This window comes from Vicia villosa, linkage group LG5, assembly GCF_029867415.1.
Source record: "Vicia villosa cultivar HV-30 ecotype Madison, WI linkage group LG5, Vvil1.0, whole genome shotgun sequence".
In the NCBI taxonomy this organism is placed as follows: Eukaryota; Viridiplantae; Streptophyta; class Magnoliopsida; order Fabales; family Fabaceae; genus Vicia; species Vicia villosa.
The window spans coordinates 153,944,879-153,958,818 of record NC_081184.1 but is presented as its reverse complement, the minus strand read 5'-3'; the positions used below and the strand labels follow the sequence as shown (position 1 = coordinate 153,958,818).

General features: G+C 29.8%; 1 protein-coding gene across 1 annotated transcript; it reads right to left on the bottom strand.

The window, feature by feature from the left end:
* Positions 1-580: 580 nt before the first annotated feature.
* Positions 581-4,982, bottom strand: LOC131607851 (kinetochore protein NUF2 homolog). Its single transcript, XM_058879805.1, has 11 exons — positions 4,565-4,982; positions 4,246-4,464; positions 4,080-4,173; positions 3,808-3,987; positions 3,470-3,559; positions 3,153-3,260; positions 2,302-2,355; positions 1,950-2,064; positions 1,393-1,550; positions 1,133-1,228; positions 581-868 (listed from the first exon to the last, which is right to left on the bottom strand). Exons 1-11 carry the CDS (start codon positions 4,732-4,734, stop codon positions 785-787), a joined length of 1,368 nt encoding a protein of 455 aa, XP_058735788.1. The 5' UTR covers positions 4,735-4,982; the 3' UTR covers positions 581-784.
* Between the last annotated feature and the right edge of the window lie 8,958 nt (positions 4,983-13,940).

The window sequence follows — 13,940 nt, the reverse complement described above, 5'->3', positions numbered from 1 at the left end:
TTATTTACAAAATACATATAACTTTTTTATAATGTTAGTTCGTCAAATACATATAATTTTTATTTCCAAATAATTTATATATATATATATATATATATATATATATATAAAATAAACTATTTCTTTATTTATTCGTGGTTTATTTTAAAATTAATTATTTAGCAGTTCAATGGTTTTCTTATAAAATTATCAAATTCATTTCATTATTATTTAATACTATTATTTATATATTAATTTTCAAAATTACTAAGAATATTTTCACAAAATATATGTAGTTTTATTTAAAATAGTAATGTGGTAACAGTGCCTGAACCTATACCTTTCCTTTGGCTTTTATATGTGATAGTCAATTTTCAATTTAGAAGGCGTTTGGATAAACAACTCAAACATATATGAGTGTCTATGTACAATTCATTTCTACAACGAAAGGGTAAAAGAGGGAAAACTCTGCAATGAGCTCCATATAATTTTCTTTATAGCTGTGCCTGTCACGGGAAGCTTATGAAAACAAATCTTAGTACATCATCAACTAAAAGTGTGAGTCCTGAATCCTATGTCATGGCGATATCAGCAGCTGAGGTGAGGAAGACAAACCTAAAAAGCATTTCATGTAGTGTCTATGTTGGAATGCAGTTATATATACAATAATTTGAGCATCCTTCAAGCATAACAGCTATATATATCTTTACACCTTTGCCTTAATTAAGGAAAATAAATTGCTCTATGATTCTACCAGGGTTTTGATGATAACGTGCTACAAATTTGAAGCCAAGTCTGGCCCATATTAAATTGAAACCAAATTGTCAAATCCAGCGAACTTTGGCGCAGATTCAGCGACCCGTGCAAACTTGTGGCAATACTTACGGAACTGCAACAACCCATACATAACAATTAGGTTATTTCTTGTTCACTATCACAATAAGGAATGCAATAATCATCATTCAAATTGACAATCAACATTTATATGGCAGTGCACCAGTGCGGAGAACAAGGATTGGAGCACATTTGACATGATAACACTAATAGCAACATAGAATCGATTTACCCAAATTAAAGTTAAAGGTAAAATTAATGTGAAATTTGCAACCTGCAACTGACATAGGCTTCAAAAAGAAGATAAAATGTCACATACCGCTTCGACTACCTCTCTTCTCGTACTATCCAATTCATCCTTTTTAACTGCTGAAGATTCTTTTACTGAAGTAATTTTACTGTTTACAGCATCCACCTGTCAATTGTGGACAAGAAATAACAATTTATTTGTTCATCGCATTCCTTGCTTTATTATCATGAAAGAAAACGAAAGCAAGTGCCTATGGAATACTAGTTACGATTTCAAAAATATTAAGTATTCAAATAATAAGTAATGTTTTCTTTACAAATAAAAGATACCTTTGATAACACATTCTCAACATCTCTCTCTCTAGTTTCAATCTCAGATCTCTTTGATTCCACCTCTGATTTTTTATTGCTTATTAATTTAGATCCTTCCTCCATCACAATATTGTATTTTTTTTCCAACTGCTTCTTCAACCCTTCAATATGCTCAACTAAGGAGGGACAAACAAGCATAATAAGATGAAGGGAAAACAAACACACATACTAATACAACACACGTTTAAAGAGCATTGCTATAAAGCATTAAAGTATTTTCATAGAAATCATTACAAAATAACATAGCATATATGCCTGCTTACAAGTCAGCAAACGGGTTTTCTTTTAAAGATAATAATAATAATAATAATAATAATAATAATAATAATAATAATAATAATAATAATAATAATAATAATAATAATAATAATTTGATAAAAATCATGCCACATTACCAGGTAATTTGCAAACAGTTTCAGTAGAATATTTTCATAAAAATATCATTACTGCTTACAACATTACACCGCCAATTAGGAAATGGAGTACCAGCTTTGCTTGCTTGCACAAAAATGTACCTTTGCTTTGCCTTTCAACCAATTGGGTCTCAAGTGTCTTCTCCTGTACTTCTTCGTCACCAAGTTTAGCTTTTAATGCTTTAAGATTCTTTTCTACAGATTTGGCAGAATTGACCTATAGGAAGTGCTAAAAAAATCAAACAAGAGGTTTTGCCCAATAACTATCTTTGAAGAAAGAAAAAGCCCACTGATCATAGTAGAACGTTTCATATAGCATTCCCATCATGAACTCCATTCAAATTCAAAAAGAAAAAATTGTTCCTCAATAAACAGTGGAAAATTCATAACAAATTTTCAATCATCATGCTAAATGACAGAGCAGGAGTCAAATATCCAGAGGACAGGGGGATACCTGTTCTTCTATAGCCAGAATCTGCTTGCAGTGCTTCGACACTTTCTTGTTAACCTGAAAAGGATTTCATAAAGTGATATATATAATCAAGGACAAAACATTATATTATGAATAGAAGTCATGAGCCCATGAGATACTGTTTGTTTTTTTGTAGTTTGCTTTTTGGAATGAGCAAATGTCTACAAGGTCAGTGCCCAGAATTGATTAACCAATATATGCTAAAATGAATAACAACATCTATGAGATGATTTCTATAAAAACAGATTAAGAACTCCCATTAGCCCTTTATGTTGATGTTTATGATTTAAGCCCCATTACACTATTTACCAGGGAAGATTCAACTTGCATAAGCCTAACAAACTGTTTCACAAATAGCTCCAAAACAATACGATCCAATAGGTTGAAGTTGCAAATCGCAATTGCGTCTTAAAGTAAATCTTAATTAGGAAAGAAACTCACTAGTCCAATGAATTGTATTGATAAGTATATTACGTTCCCCACGACCCAAAATGCAGACGAGAAGCAAAAGTATACTTCCTCTATTTCATATCTTTGGTAGTTTAAGGTTTTTGAACACAAATTAAGAAGTTGTTTAATTTATCTATATTTATATCAACATACACTTATATTTAGCATGAATTATTACACAGATTTTTGTTTTTTTAATATGAAGCACATAAGTACTTCACTATCAACAATCCTGCAAAAAGAAATCATCTTATTTATATCAGAGGTACAATTAGAAATTAAAGATAAATCACACCTTGAGGATATTTAAAACAACCATAACAAAATAAAAATTCTAAAAACACCTTAGTTTGGAAGGAGGGAGTACTGTCTTGTGAATATACCTTGGAAAAAACATTGACAAGGGTATTCTTCTCATGGAAAGTTTGCATGGCTAATCTTTCAGCATTTCTGGCCTCTTCTCGAGCTATTTTCTTCTCCTCCAAAGCCCTCTTCATGCAAGATAATGAAAGCAAATTTAAATAGGTAGACACAGAATAACAAAATCCTAGATCTCTATACGGCAAGAACATATAAAATAAGCATGCAGTTTTCGTTCATCTTAACAGTGTTAAACATTTCATTCTTCAAATAAATTTTAGTATCCCTCCAGTTTCACCTTACTTTCTAACTACTGGAGATAATCGAATGAAAATGATACCTGTACTTTATCTGGCGATTGAGCAATTTTCGAACGTAAATTTGCATTCTCTTGAACATTTTGTACCACACTAAATTGAGCAACAGAAATCTGGGGTGACAAAAGGAAAATAGAAGTTAGGATTGTCAACAGGTAAAATAATCTATCAATAAGTAAAATTGTTTACACAAACTGTTCAATGTTCTAATCCCACATGAATTGTTCACATAAACTTCTAAGCTTCTAATGAAGTTTCTTCCATATACTATTAAAAAACTCAACATCGAGAAGTAGATTACGTAACTGGTTTATGCTAAGATTCCATTATTGGTCAAAGCATTATCAGACAATAAGCTCACCTTTTTGTCGATTTCCTTAGTCTTCTCCTTTAATTTACTCAAATCACTCCTCAAGGAGCTCTGTTTCTTATTAAGTTCAGCAACCGTTTGTTGCAACTCTTTAACTTTTGTATCCACCTCCTGAACTAAAGGTATCTCCCTTTCTCTGGCTTCCTTGCATTCCTCAATTGCCAAATTCAACTATAACAACCAAATGAAAAAATAGTCAATGTAATGAAACACCAATACCAACACATATAAAAATAAAATAGAAAACATTCACTATTATAAACCTGCATAATTTGATTCTCTTCAATATCCACTATCTTCTGTTCTAAAGTGCTGACTTCCTCTACAAGTTCAGAAATGGAGTTCATTCTTCTATCCCTGATATCAAAAAATACACAATTAGGGTTTTTCTTTATAGTTTCTTATCATAATTGAAGAAATGAGAGTAACCTGTCGATTAAGAAATTGAGAAGAGCGCCGAGGAAAAACACGGTCCGAGCAGGGTCAGGTAGAACAAGATCGCCCAAGTGAAATTTCTTGGGACATTGGAGAATGTGAATCACTTCCTTGATCTTGTTATAAACCTTCAAAACGCGAACTGACTCAGCATGGAGATTGGGATCATCGAGATGCTCTAGTACATCGAAGTCGAGTTGTTCGTCATTTTCACTGTATGAAATGAAAGAGAGAAACGTTATAAAGAAGATGAAGTGAAGCGGTGAATGAAAAAAAGTGTGGTGTGAAGAATCGAAGAGAAACGAAGCGTTACTCGAGAAAGCCAAGGTGGTTGAGTATGCGAATGTAGAGATCGAGAACGACGGCGGATTTGGGGTTGGTAATGTCGTGATCCGATATGGATGCGATTTCGAATTGGGCTAGTATTTGAACGATTTCCGACCGCTTTAGCGTCGGGTACTCGAAGTTCGACGGCGCCGCCATTTTCGTAACTCAGTTGCACAAAAACCTTATTGAGTAACGGTAACGTGAACTGTGACGGTGGACGAAGAAAAACCCTAATCAGATTAAGTAGGATAAAATAGGGTAAAGTGAAAACGAGTGAATTTGATGTTGGAAAACAATGATGACGAATTTGAATTGGAAGTTGAGATTGAGGCTTCACCAGAGAGGGAATTGAAAATCAATCTAACTTTGTGTTTGGTGGGAAGGTTTTTGAAAAATAGACCTATATGAACTAAGGATATAACATGTCACTTCAAGATTTATGGGTGTACCTGAATCTAATTAAAACATATTTATAATTTTATTCGAATTTTTCACTATTTTCACAAATTTAGGTTTCAAATTCAACAAAATTTTTGGACAATATAAAAAATTTCAGAAATTTATTTTATTTTAAAATAGTAAGTAGAATATCAGAAATTTCACGTTCATACTGAAAATTATTTGAAAAAATTTATTTCATAATTTTCAAACTTCAAATTTCATAATTTCTCGTACTTCAATTTTTTTTTAATAATTTCAGAAATTTCAAAATGTTCGGTATTTTCTTCTTTACTAATTTTTTTTGTTTTTTTCCATTTTTTCAGTGAGAAACAGAGGAAAGAACAACACAATTGCCAATAGGATCATTAATAGAACGGTAGTTGCCATTAGAGATGTTGCGACAAAGGCTTCCCAGCTACGGGTTGGACGACATACTCCGACTGATTCTCACCAAAAACTGATGGCTCTGCAGGCGCATGGGCAGTTTCGCACTCCCCGACGCCGATTTGCTAGAGTTTCTACTGCTGTGGAGGAGACTACTCTTGTGGAGGTTGAACAGATTCATGAAGCTATTGAGGAGGTACAAGTTAATGTTATTATAGATAAGGTATTTGTTGCGGCTGAGCAAGTTCTTGTTGTATAAGAGGTATTTGTTGCGGCTGAGCAGGTTCGTGTTGTTGTAGAGGATGTACATGTTGTGGCTGAGCAAATTTTTGTTGTTGATGAGGAGGTACATGATGCGGCTGAGCAAGTTCTTGTTGTCGATGAGGATGTTACTCCTACATATACAAAGACCATGGTTCGTGCTTCTACGGAGGCATATGTTCACACAGATAGAGCCCTCTCGGGAGAACCTAGTGATTGGTCTATGCTCACAGGGTATGCTGACCATATCGCATACAGAGTATGGCAGAGAGAGGTATATATGTTATATTTTTTATTTGAAAAAATTTTATTATGATTCGGTGATGTGTTGAAAGTTTATTGATAATTTTTTAAACTTTATTTCCTACAGGAGCGTCCTTCATTGAAGGTCGCATCCCACAGGTTAAAGTTGAAGAACTTCCCCTTAAGTCCGATGCATATGCAGGTCATACGCATTATTTATGATTTTAGTCTCATGGAGTTCGTCGATTGCTCCTTGATCATGCTCGACGCCTCCTTTGCGTCTTCTTTTGTTGAGCGGTGGCACTCAGAGATATCTTTCTTTCATCTTCCATTTGGGAGATGCCTATCATGCTGGATAATGTCTCCTCATTGTTTCATCTCCCCATTGGCGGTAGATTCTTTACTGGTCCTGTCATTAACCAGAAGACAACATTACTCTAAGTTGTAAAGGATATATAAGTTTATGAGGATATCGTGCTAGTATAGTTTGATTTTAACAGGGGACTTCACCTTCGGATGTATTGGCTGCGGGACAAGTACCAGAATCTTATGGAGGCAGAGAGGTATGAGACTGACGCTAGGGCGTACATGCTACATCTGATGGCATGTACTCTATTTACGAATAAGTAAGGTGTTTACATCGATGTCTAATACATCTGGTTGTTCAGTAGCCTATAGACTTCATGTTAGGCTTGCGGAGTAGCCGCCTTGACCATGCTCTATAAGGCATTTGGAGTTGCAATTGTGCCTGAGACCAGACAATTTACTGGTTATTTGAGTGTATTCCAGTATACGGACATTTTTTTAATTATTTTTATGTAATTTTTGCTTGTGACATTAATTAATTTTTATTTCTTTAGTGCAAGATATACGACTATTTCCCCAACAACTATGATAGGATAGTGCAACATGTCACATCAGACGCTCCACGCTGCGATGAGATGGAAGTCCATGCAAGCGGTTTCGAGTGGTGGTGTGGAGTACATGAGGCGGTTGTATGCTCTGGTAGTAAATGATATCGTCTAGACATCGTACACAGCTCACCGGGTCCATCGTGCATTCGACGATGTTGCATTATATTCAAGGCATGTAAGTTGGGAGACCTTACTGGCTAGACACTGGTGTGAGAGGTGTCTCCTATAGTATGGTTATGCCTAGAGCATCCCTCGACCATTTCCGGAGGCTCCAGAATGAGGCATTGATAGATGGTTTCATAGCCACATCAACAACTCTGCCTCTAACATTAGATTTAGGGCAGTGAAGGTTCAAAATCCTTCGTAGTGTTAGGATGTTAACCTGGAGTGGTATCTCACTAAATCAAATTTTTGCCTCATATCACCTGTTGCAGGGTCTTTGGATGCTGGGGGGCTTTCTGTATCTAGGATTTTTGATGTTGAGGTACCAGTTGATGACGTGCCTCCACCGCCTCCTCCACCAGGCTCAGATGACCAGGAGCGTCTTTAGATATGATTGTCGTTATTATGGATAACCTCATAGATTTGGTAAATCCGAATGGTGAGGTTTTTACAGAATTATCATGTGTAGTACACATAGCCCGTGGAGGGCCTATTTAGATTTTTTATTTGATAGTTGTATATTTTGTAACTCATACTACTTCTCACAGTACTTTTATTGCATAAACTTTTGGTGATTACATGTTTTGATTCGAAGATGGACATAACATAAAACAGTATATCAATCATAAATTAAAAATAACTAAGCATGAAAACCTAGGTACTACTAGATGACTCTGGACGTTTCACCATCTTGATTATGTCGACGATAGATCTTAAAAATTTGTGCAACAAACTCAACCACCCCTTAGTTATCCTACGGTGAAATGATTTCCACTTGGTCATCAATCGTCACATCTTCATCGATCTTCAACTCAATCAAGTTGTATTTCATTCTTACATTATTATAATCCAATATTCACGAAACTCAATCTTTCTCACTCTTATGTCCTCGGCATCTGACAATAATTCATTAAACTTATTTGTCAAGCTGGTGAGAGATGAGGCCCCATCCAGAAGCTTGAACTCAACAGGAGGATTGTTTATCGTACCCCAATTATATCCCTCCCTTAGGTCTAGACATTTAAATTCATGCAATCTTGGTTTGGTCCATTACTATCATTTTCATGTGCATAAGTTATAGTCAAAGATTTTGGCTTTTCACTTCGTCGTTCATTCATCATCCATGTTTCTATGGTGAACATCTTCGTTTGGTCATGAATTTTAATGGGCACTTACCGGATTAATAAGTGAGTGAATTTCTTTGCCTTTAATTATCATCCATTTAATATACCTTCACAATCGTTCACTCATTTTTACATGCCACTTATTTTTTTTAATAGACAATTTGTGCCTAGTCGGATTTAAACCTGAAATCTTGAGGGAATCACACCCTCAAGACCTAAGCTTTTACCACTAGGCCATATATATGCCACTAATTTGAAGTGCATTCAGCGCCAAGATTTTTGTATTTTATTTTTGATTCAATTTTTGTTCAAAGTTGATTTTGGTAAAATGAAATTCTAAGGAGTTTATTAAATCTAGGGTTGGCATTTTAGCCACTTAGATTTTCTTATGTTTTTATGTACTAAAACTTTGGCCTTTGGAACTTTTTTTTCCACTTGAAACTTTGGCTTCCGAATCAACAAACTCTAAGCTGAATTGGCTTTTATTCATGTTTAGGATCTAAATTGTTTGAAAGTTTTGATAACATTAGGTTTTCCTAAAAAGTGTGTACAAGTGTAAAACATTTTGAAATTCAATTTGCATCTAGTTTGATATTTGAGGAAGGAAGCGAGAATGAATAATATGCATCAATTTATTTTTGTTGAATTCAACAACGAATTTCTACAGGTTGTTACACTTGCATTCCGAAATTATCCACAAGAGTTACAAAGAATAATTGACAAAAAATCAAGATACAAAGTCTTTTTTTGCTGTATCTTTTTGCTCCCCCTCAACTTTTCTTTGCATCTTGTTTACCTTAAAGTCCACTACAAAATCTACACAAAATAAACTTAAAGTGAGACTTTTCGTAAGCTTTGAATTAGTGAACTTTTACTACAGAGGCACGATATGAGTAGAATATCACGAGCACTTTATCATATTCGCTCAAAGACATCTCAATCCAACCGACAGACATGAATATCAAATCCACACTCTTTTCGGGTTCGGAAAACAACATAGTCTTGTCCAAATAGTTGCTATAAATATGGTTGAACTCTAACCCGTTCATTCTCAAAATCACATCGAGTTAATTCAAAGGCAAATATATCAAATTAACTTCAAAGTCCCTACCATAAATTGTCAAAGGACAATTCAAACACAGCAAAGTAGTAGACACCAAACCATTAGTTGAGGTATAAATAATCATGTTATTAATCATATAAGACACTTCTAAATTCAACGCTTAACACAATCAAGAGACATAAACATAAATGGATGTGTCGCACCGATATTAATAATAACCAATCAACGAAACACCATTAATGATACACCTTAGGGGTGTTCAAAACTAAACCGACTCAATAGAAACTCACAAAATCGAACTGAACCAAACCGAAACTGTAAAAAATCGCATTTGATTTGGATGTATTTGGGTCATTTTCTATCAAAACCGCGCGGTTCAGTTCGGTTTGCTGTTTGTATTTTGCAAACCGAACCAAACCAAACATAACAGCATTATGTTATAAAATCTTACTGACCAATTTAATTTTTTTAGAGAAATCAATTAGTATTATGTGTATATTTTATCATATTCTTTGAATGATATTTATTTTAATTTATATATCATCAAAAAACAAAATATTATTCATTCATAAATATTATTTTGACAAAATATATTTTATCGTATTCTTTGTATAATATTTATTACGAATACAATTTCATGTATATCATTATTTAGATCTAAGATAAAATTGTAAGACACATTTTTATGAATCTACTTAATATAAATCCAAGGTTGTCATGATGGCAACCTTGAAGAGAACCCTAACCCTAATGTTTATGTGGCATGATTTTAGCAACTCTGAACACAACTCTAATCTATGTGGCATGATTTTAGAATTTTCAATTTTTATATACCAATTTTTTTCTAACAATATTATTAAAACCATTGTTTTAACAACTATTTTTTTAATGATATTGATCATCTTATATAACAATTTTTATATACCAATTTTTTTTATTAAATCATCTTTCTAACAATAACACCGAGTAGTAAAATATTAATATATAATCATTACTTTATTACTGATTCTTCAATAATTATAAAATATACACTTATAAAAATAAATTTTTTGAAATTTTACTATTTCTTTATATATTATCATAATCATAATTCACCCACACTTCATCAATTAATTAAATAATAATAATAATAATAATAATAATAATAATAATAATAAGTTCCTATGAATGATGAATCCACCTCTTCAACTAATATACGTAACCTCTCCTATTAATTAAATAATAATAATTATCATTAATAGTAATAATAATAATAATAATAATAATAATAAATAATTAATCAATTAATTAATTTTATATAAATGAATTTTTTTAAGTATTTCCACATAGTTATAACCTCCTTCCAAATATATTCCTTTAATAAATTAAATACTTTAAATAAATACTAATAAATTTCTATAAATCTACCTCTTCAAATAATATTCGTAACCTCTCCTATTAATTAAATAGTAATAATAATAAAAAGAAATAAATAAGATTTAGTGGAAGGTTAGTAAAAATTAGCAATAAATAAGACTCTATGAATTCTAACGCATACAATTCATACCATTAAAAGGTTTTTATATTTAAATTTTGACATTAAATGATGGTTATGAATTTCAAAGGTATATATTATGGCTCTGTTTGGCATGCCACTTTTTGAGCTTATGTCTTATAGCTTATAGCTTATAAGCTCATATAACAATAAAAGACCTGTTTGATAACGGTCTTTTTATTACGAGCTTATAGCTTATTTTATTAGCTTATAGCTTATTTTTCAGACGCTATTTCAAATAGCGTTTTAGCTTATAGCTTATAGCTTATCATTTTTCTTCCACTTTTACCCTTATTATTTTAACTAAAACCCACTTTTACCCTCTATAATTTATTTTAATTTAAAATAAAATAATTATATATTAAATGTCCTTTATGTCATTTTAATTAATCAGCTAGTTGAACCGCTAATTTTACCAAACACTTCAATCAGCTTATCAGCTATAAGTCATCAGTCATCCGCTATAAGCTATAAGCTATCAGTCATCAGCCATCAGCCATAAGCTATCAGCTATCAGCTAGCTTATCAATCAACCGCTATTTTTACCAAACAGAGCCTATACCTTTTGCATGCAAGAGGATTGATAATAATTAAATGATGGTTATGAATTTCAAAGGTATATATTATACCTTTTGCATGCAAGAGGACTGATAATAATTAACAGCATGTTGTTTCAATTTAGTTTTTCTATATTAGAATTAGAAGAATAATCCGGTATGAAAATTTTCATATTTTCTTTTAATTCTCTCTTTTTTTTTCACTCTAATCAGTGACTACAAATATTTAATTTTGTTTATTTTTATATATTATTTATATTTATATATTATTTTTAGAATTTATTTTAATTTCCTCTTTTTTAAATCTATACATTGATTTAAAATATTTAATTTAATTTATATAAATTGTATATATTTTTTTCCTATGCTAGGTCAGAAGAATAAATGGTATGTATTTTATAAAATTTTATTTCGTATTTTTTTAGGTCTGTATTTTATTTTGGAATTTGTTATGTCTTATATTTTTTTCAAGCTTTTTCAGGTTTATATTTTATTTTTGAATCTACAACGCCCCAACACCTCATAGTAGATTAGTTTATGGGTCAGAAGAACAATAATATATATATATATATATATATATATATATATATATATATATATATATATATATATATATATATATATATATACTTTAAAATTCCCTTTTCTCTTTATACACTCCATACATTTATCTAATATATTTATTTTTGTTTATATATATTTTTATGCTAGCTCAGAAGAATAAATTGTATTAAAATTATTAATTGTGTAATGATATAATTATTTATTGTGGTTTGTAGTTTCAAACGCATACAATTCATACCATTAAAAGGTTTTTATATTTAAACTTTGACATTAAATGATGGTTATGAATTTCAAAGGTATATATTATACCTTTTGCATGCAAGATGATTGATAATTAACGGCATGTTGTTTCAATTTAGTTTTTCTATATTAGAATTAGAAGAATACTCCGATATAAAAATTTTGATATTTTCTTTTAATTTTCCCTTTTTTTTTTCACTCTATTCAGTGACTACAAATATTTAATTTTATTTATTTTTATATATTATTTATATTTATATATTATTTTTAGAATTTATTTTAATTTCCTCTTTTTTAAATCTATACATTGATTTAAAATATTTAATTTAATTTATATAAATTGTATATATTTTTTTCCTATGCTAGGTCAGAAGGATAAATGGTATGTACTATGTATTTTATAAAATTTTATTTCGTATTTTTTTAGGTCTGGATTTTATTTTGGAATTTGTTATGTCTTATATTTTTTTCAAGCTTTTCAGGTTTATATTTTATTTTTGAATCTACAATGCCCCAACACCTCATAGTAGATTAGTTTATGGGTCAGAAGAACAAAATATATATATATATATATATATATATATATATATATATATATATATATATATATATACTTTAAAATTCTCTTTTCTCTTTATACACTCCATACATTTATTTAATATATTTATTTTTGTTTATATATATTTTTATATTTATATTTTTATGCTAGCTCAGAAGAATAAATTGCATTAAAATTATTAATTGCGTAATGATATAATTATTTATTGTGGTTTGTGGTTTCAGAAGTATTTTTTTTCTATTATGACTACACTAATTTTCTAATTTTTTCTGTTTTTAATAATTTGAATAATGTTCTTTATTTAGGTATTGCAACCGATTGACCAAATATTAAACACAAATTTTTTTCATAACAAAAACAATATATAAAATTAATGTGTTTTTTCATTTAAAATATATTGTATCATAAATAATATTGCATTTAATATATCGAGAAAATTTGTTAAAGATTATAATAAAAAATAAAATATAATAAATATAACCGTTTATATTAATAAATAAAATTAATTAAAAAATATGACTACAATATTATGATAAAATATAAAATATTTCTAAAAACTTATTAAACATCATAAAAATATCCAAAACCATGTTTAAGACTCTAATTTTTATTTATTTAGAAAATTAAATATCAAAACTAATATAAAGTCCTGTATTGATAATTATTTATTAATTCTAAATTAATTAATAATAAACAAGATAATATCACTATATTTCAAAATATATTTAATTATTGAGCTATATTATGATTATAGACTATACAATTTTTATATAGACCAATGACTTTCAATGGATTAATATATAAAAAAATGAGAACTAAAATATGTATATACAAATAACGTGATAAAAAAAATATTAAAAATTAATTTTAAAATGATAAGCATTATTAGGATGACATATAAGAAATTCTCCATTTCACTCTCTTCAAGTTTTCATTTTTTTATTTAATTTAATTTGTAAATTTACAGTGGTGAGAAGTTATTAATATATTATTATATGAAAATAATTATTCATTAAAATCATTAAACTTTTAAGATACAAATTAATTGGATAAAATTTAAAATAATTCTTATATTATTTACAATTACTTTAATTTTCTTATTACTCCTTAAAATTCAACATATCTCAAATATTAGAAAGTCATATATAATAATAATTGATCCTCTGTATTATTCTTAAAATTCAACTTTTTCTCAAATATATATTAATACTACATATAATAATTATTCAAATAAAATTATTTGAAAAATACTCTATAATCAAAACAATAATTTAGAATTTTTATAAAGTTTAAAATTTTAAAAACAATGACAATAA

What these genes read in the sequence shown, in the direction of transcription:
- LOC131607851 (XM_058879805.1), bottom strand. Translation starts at nt 4,734, where the DNA reads ATGGCGGCGCCGTCGAACTTCGAGTACCCGACGCTAAAGCGGTCGGAA. An exon ending in AACCACCTTGGCTTTCTCGA is followed by an intron (nt 4,465 to 4,564) that starts GTAACGCTTCGT and finishes CATTTCATACAG; the next exon opens with TGAAAATGACGAACAACTCG. An exon ending in AATCGCCAGATAAAGTACAG is followed by an intron (nt 3,261 to 3,469) that starts GTATCATTTTCA and finishes TCTTGCATGAAG; the next exon opens with AGGGCTTTGGAGGAGAAGAA.